This window comes from Nymphaea colorata, chromosome 11 (genome assembly GCF_008831285.2).
Source record: "Nymphaea colorata isolate Beijing-Zhang1983 chromosome 11, ASM883128v2, whole genome shotgun sequence".
Classification (NCBI taxonomy): domain Eukaryota; kingdom Viridiplantae; phylum Streptophyta; class Magnoliopsida; order Nymphaeales; family Nymphaeaceae; genus Nymphaea; species Nymphaea colorata.
In genome coordinates, this window is record NC_045148.1 from 626,185 (window position 1) to 632,571 (window position 6,387).

Sequence of the window (6,387 nt, forward strand, 5' to 3'; positions counted from 1 at the left end):
TTGAGTACTTATATATCAATCAATTGGTGGAAATCTACAAAATAGAATATAATGCACATTGAAATGCACAATCATGAAAAGCAAAGCTCATTGTTAAAGGCTATACTAAAAAAATATGGGTAGAATTTTCAAGTCTTTTTTCAGTTGCACATTTTGAAACAATTATTTCGTATTAGCAATTTATATGAAGTGGTCAATTTATTAATTTAATATAAAGTTGACATTTTTAAATGGCTTATTAGAAGAAGAAGTTTATTTGCCACCACAAGGTCCACTGTTAGTGGAAAAAAGGTGAATGTGTAGGTTGAAAGAGCTTTTTACAGCCTCAAATAAACACATTGAGCATGTAATAGAAGATAAGACTAATACTTAATGCAAAATGGTTTTCGCAGAAGTAAGAGTGGATACATACATTCCTATAAATTGTGTTTATGTAGATGAATTCATGTTTATAGGTTTTTCTAGTAGTCTATTAAAGAATTTAAAGTGAGTGTTACACATAAATTTGTTATGTTAGATTTGCGATTACTACAACACTTTCTTGGACATTAAGTCCAATAATAGTGTTTTCATTTTCATGAAAAGTATATGTCATATTAGCTTGAAAAAAATTTAATATGTTGATGTACTAAGCCAGTGCAACTCCATGATTCTAAATTGAAATTAACCATATATAATGACAGTATTGAAGACTAGTGTGAAGTTGTGGAGTTTAATTAAGAAACTGATATATTTCACATGGACATGTTTTGATATGTATTCCTAATTGAATTGATCTAAACATTTATGGATTGTCTATCACTATATCATGTGGAGTACCAAAATGAATCCTTCATTATATTTGAGCAAAAATTGACAATAAAATGTGATGCCGATTTAATGCCATACTTATGCTTAATTAATTTTTTTTCAAAAATGATAAGGTTGATTTTGTAGATAACAAGAAAAGCACTAATCATGTCTTGTTCATCCTTGGTTAGGAGCTACGCTGTGGATGTTCTCCTCTTTAGAAGTAGAGTACATTGCCACAACAACATCCACATGTCAAGTTATTTGGGCATGAATAATTTTAGCAATTTAAACTAAGAACAAGTACAAGTAATGGCATTGTATTGTGATAACCAAGGGACAATTTCTATAATGAAAAAAAAGGATGTTTTGTGGAAGAAATAAATATATTGATTGCTACATCATCACTTCATTCAAGAAATAGTTATTGAACAAATGGTAACAGTGAAATATTGTTACATGAATGTTCAAGCTGGTATAAGTTTTGTCAATGTTAATGCTTACTCAATTCTTGTAGATGCTACCCTTATGTACTACAAATGGTGGGTGAAACACTTTAGTTGATAGGTGTACCATAGGTTCACTCAAATCCTGAAGTAGGCCCTGATGAATGGGGAGGTCTTTTATTCATGTTCGCATTGCTTCCACTCACTCATATAACCCAATCTCTAGATATCTCACAAAAGCAACTTTTACAAATGATAATCATCTGTTTAAGTGTATACTTTTGTATCAAAGAAGTACTTATTGGTAACAAACTGGTAGGAACCATGCCAAACCCCAGCTGCCCTATAAAAATATATAAGTAAATGGCAAGATGATGATGTTTCTTGTTTTCTGATATACTAAAAAGGAACTACTCATCCTAAAACATGTATTTTTCATCAGCACGTAAGCTGAAGCATAGCAAAATTGGCACCTTGAGGCACCAAAAGTAAGCCCTATACCGTAAGGGGATAAGAGGTTAAGTGGGTGCTTCAACCTTCTGTTGGTCGGTGGGTCTTCCCACTCACCCAAAGTTGGTATGTTTTCATGTAGGTTTGCAGGGAAAAATGTGGCCACATAACTTGCCACATGTTGGCAGAATTCTGGTTAGCAAAACCTTTATGCTTTCTCCTGCCTTAGAGGAGTACAGTTAACTGCCTTCAGCAATTGATGGCCCTCAAAAGTTTGTGAAACCTTACTTGGTCCCACAGACAGGCTGCTAGTTCTCACAAGATGAACATGGTACTTATTGCATTTCGCGCTATTTCAAACAAATAATTTGAGTGGAGTTTTGATAGTTTAGTTGGTTACACCAGGAAGCTGTAGTTTTTTTTTTTTTTTTTGGGGGGGGGGGAGAGAGAGAGAGAGAGAGAGAGAGAGAGAGGGAGAGAAATTAACTCCCTTTATAACATGAAAAGCTGTATTGTAACAAAGTCTGTAACTATTTATGAGAAAAGATACTACGACTAGACACTCATAGTTTTACATAAAATATTTCAAGATTGCAAGTGTGGTGTCCTTAATTTCACTGATCAAATGGGTCATAGCCCCCACTGTTGTCAATAATTTGTGCATCTGAGCACTTGGGCATATATGAAGGAGGAGGCAACAAGCTCGTCTCATTTGTAGGACCATTCTTCACAATAAATACGGTTGCCATTCCCCACGTAAAATGGCGTTCAAAGTGGCAATGCAGGAGCCAAACACCTGTACGTTGAAAACAAATAAAAAACAGTCAAGCGATAGATCACTTAGAACTACATAAAGTTACAATCACAATGAGGTAACAGTTGATGTTCTCCAAAAATTCATTTTCTTGGTAAAAGTTAGGCAGAAACGATATTTACTTTTGGAAATACATGTTTAGCATGTAAGAGCAAAACAGAGAGCAGGTAGGCCAAACCAGGTAGTACCTAGATGATGGAGATGTGTAGTGGGGTTATGTAGCTAATTGATTAATAACATGTCATTACTATGACTCTTATCAGAAACATGTACATTATGGTTCAAGTGTTTGCTTCTATTACAAGCAGTTGTTTTGCTTCACATGTGAACAATTCTAGGCAGAACAAGGGAATGGAAAAGAGAAGTGATGTAACAATTACCTGGGTTGTTTGCTCTGAATCTCAGGGCAGCCCAACCACCATATGGGACTCCAACCGTGTTCTCCCGTGGTGGATCAACCAAATTGTAGTTCAACGGGTCCTTATCGGGATCAAAGTTTCCAAAACCCCGCCCCACCACATAGAAATCATACCCATGTAGGTGCATCGGATGATTGATCGCTTGCAAGACAGTCGTTCCTTGGTACACGATCTCCACTGTTTCATTGTAGTTCAACACCTTCACCCTCGTTCCAATCTCAGGATATCTTAGACTATCCGGAAGGTCCTCATCCGTGAAATTGTACAGATAGGGTGGATAGCTCGGAAAATCGGTGGTGTAAATACCCTTGACGTGTTGATAGTAGGCATCCAGAATGTCGATGGAAGGGTTGGCAAATGATACATTGTTCATACTTGAGGAGAACCTGGTGCCCAATACGCCTTTGCAGCTGTCATTTGGACAGCGCTGTAAGTTCATGGACACAGTGAACATAAACCTGGAGTCGACCTCCATTGGGACATCGATGGGATGCTCCTCTGATGCCAGACTCCGCTCTTGCACCACAAAATCATATGCCGCTTTGGTGTCGAGAACTCCAGGAAGATCAGGAAAGGGGATGGAGCTCTGGGAGGTGGTGTTGGAACCTTCATATTCCACTAAAGCCGTGGTCACCGTGCTGTCAAAATACAGAGTTTCGCTGGTAGCAATGTAAGGATTGAGGCCGATGTAGTAAAGGCCCTCCGTCTGGTTGGCCTGCACCAGAATGTCCATAGTCTGCCCTGGGCTGATGACGACGAAGTCGGTGTCGAAAGGCTTGAGGTACGATCCGTCCCTACCAACAACCTTAAGTGTGTGATTTGCTATGCCAAAGAAGTGGCCGGTTGTCATTGCGCCGTTGACAAGGCGAAGAAGGTAGGTTCTGCCATGCTCAAAGTCAAACCGAGTCATTCCTGCGCAAAGGGCGACAATCAGGAAAATATCGTTACGCTCAAACCGAACCTCTCGATACAAGCTTTTAACAGTTGCAATGGGTCATAACTAGAAACGTCATTGGATCAAATTTGAATTGAATATCTCTGCGTTTCCTAACATTCATATCCACTAAAATTCAGATTCAACTATGAATAAAGAAAAGTTATATTTGAATCTGAAATTTAATTTTACAGTCTAATCCAATCTGAATCTGAATTTTGAACCGAATCGGACTGGTTTTAAACAAGTAAGAGCATTAGACATGATATTTATTTAAAACTAAATCTTATCCGAATTTGATTGAATATTAATGTATTATTCAAATTTGAATCCGAATTTGATTGGATGTCATTTTTCAAATTCTAATTTGATCCAGTTCATAATCAAATATTAATTTTTTCCCCATATCCAATTTTTTAGAAACAATTGGGTCAGATATCCAGTTTAAATCGAATATATTGACATCTCTAGTAACTTCAAAAATTAAAAGCAAAATATTTAGAAAAGGGCGTCGAACTTTTAGAGTAATAACAAAAACACAGTCCAGATTCCTAAGTTTTGATATAAGCTGCTGTTTCTTGGCACTTGTTGACAAACAAGGCTGTCAAGACCAACCGTGGTTAACAAAAAATTTCTTTACGAAAAGTGACTTTGTTTTGTTTTCTTTCTCCATGAAGCGCCTTGAGAGATTGTTTTTCCTTTGGAACCGAGTATTACTACCGTTCCATCTTGTCACCCACCACTAAAGGCTTCCTCTCAAATAGGCACCTCAGTAAGGAGTGAATTCTGGTCTCAAAGCATAAAATGTCTTAGCTACCAACTTAGAATATTGCTGTTGCAAACTAACTTGCAAAGTTAGGCCTTTCTTGTTTGTGGCTTTGAACGGCCGGTGGCAGCTTTGCCCTGAGTTTTGTGTTGGTGAAAAGTAAACGGCTAATGTGGGGTGTACACTGTTACTGTTGATGTCAAGACAACTTAAGACCCTGGAAGCAGGAGCACTGAGGGGCTTTCGGGTCTCATTTGGGTGGTAGAGATGAACCTCTTGCTCACCCAAAACTGGTTTGTACACGCAGACACATGAACAAATTCGGATTAAAAGCACTATTCATTGGGTTGAAAGCTGAACTATTGAAAGGATCCACCCATTCCATATAAGTGTTTTGTTCAAACACTTCTACATCAAAAGATTTTTTAACTTATCAAGAGAATGCAATACTAACCTTCTTCAGAGCAATTGTGCTGGTCACCTGGTTGGCCATTTATGGTGAATGCGTCCGATTTGTTGAAGTCTGCCCCAGTCAATATTTTTTCGTGCAGCATGGCCATCACATCAATTTTCCACCATTCACCTTGTGTCATTCATAGTAAAAATGAAGTTCAATTTTCTTTTCTAATATATATATATATATAAAGAGAGAGAGAGAGAGAGAGAGAGAGAGAGAGAGAGAGGGAGAGAAGTAGCAGCTTACTTATGACAACTTCATACTCCTTATCCGGCTTGGGGAATGGATAGGTGGCTCCAACTTTGGGATAGACCACAACAGCACCGTGGACCGTCCAACGGGTCCAGTCACTATGAGCATGATACCAGATGGTCCCTTCCTCCTCGCTAAAATGTAAATCGTGCGTAAAATTTGTTCCTGCCGGGATGCCACACATGGTGATGTATTCCGGCCCATCCGACCAAGGGTTCCCCGGGTTCAGTAGTCCATGCCTGTTTCATTCCTTTACCAAATTTAATACACCCGCGGCGACACTAAAATTAATTATTCGTGCCTCGTGATCTCAACCAAAAGGATCGTCGGAAAAGACTCGCCGGAAATGATCCGAATTTTGCCAGAATTAGTTTAAAAGGAAGAGAAGAAGTCATGTCAAGGTAGGCCACATACCAGTGGATAGTGAGAGGCCAAGGAGCCAAGTTGACTACGTTCACAATCAACCTGTCTCCCTTGTTTACATACAAAGTTGGCCCTGGGAACTTGCCGTTGATGGTCAAGATATTCTTGCTGCTGCAGAGTCGCGTGTAATTGGTTGGAGCCACCTGCAGGAAAGGGATTATGTCGAGGAACATAGATTATACCAAAATGGGTCTTATCTTCACGTTCACGTCAATGAAAAACTATTAGCATTCAAACGGAAGAATGCTCTGCAATTTCTAGAAAACAAGGATTAAAATCAAAAGAGTAGAGCAATATTGAAATGAATCGTGCACATTTCTCTGACATGAACTGATCAACGTTGCGCCAAGTCCCCAGATGAATGGTTCCAGTCTTGAAATCATCAGGAAAAGAATGCGGCCTGCAGGGGAAGTAAGGAGAACTTACAACGAAGTCATGGTAGTGAGTAGTTCTGCAATCGGCCTGCGATGGGAGTGAGCAGAAGGCAAGGCAGAAGAGAAGCAGCAGGAGGAGAACGGCCCTGTAGGAGTCCATGTCTGTCGCCTGGCCGACCACTTCGTAGCTGAGAAGTTGAAGTTGGACGCAGTGTATATAACAAGGCCCTGCTTCCTGGTTTGGCCATAAACAAGAAGATTGA

At 39.1% G+C, this 6,387-nt stretch overlaps 1 protein-coding gene across 1 annotated transcript; it reads right to left on the reverse strand.

The window, feature by feature from the left end:
- Positions 1-2,158: 2,158 nt before the first annotated feature.
- LOC116263704 (laccase-14-like) lies at positions 2,159-6,387 on the reverse strand. Its single transcript, XM_031643439.2, has 6 exons — positions 6,177-6,387; positions 5,742-5,893; positions 5,322-5,566; positions 5,073-5,201; positions 2,880-3,830; positions 2,159-2,481 (listed from the first exon to the last, which is right to left on the reverse strand). The coding sequence occupies exons 1-6, from the start codon at positions 6,282-6,284 to the stop codon at positions 2,300-2,302; spliced, it is 1,767 nt and encodes a 588-aa protein (XP_031499299.1). The 5' UTR covers positions 6,285-6,387; the 3' UTR covers positions 2,159-2,299.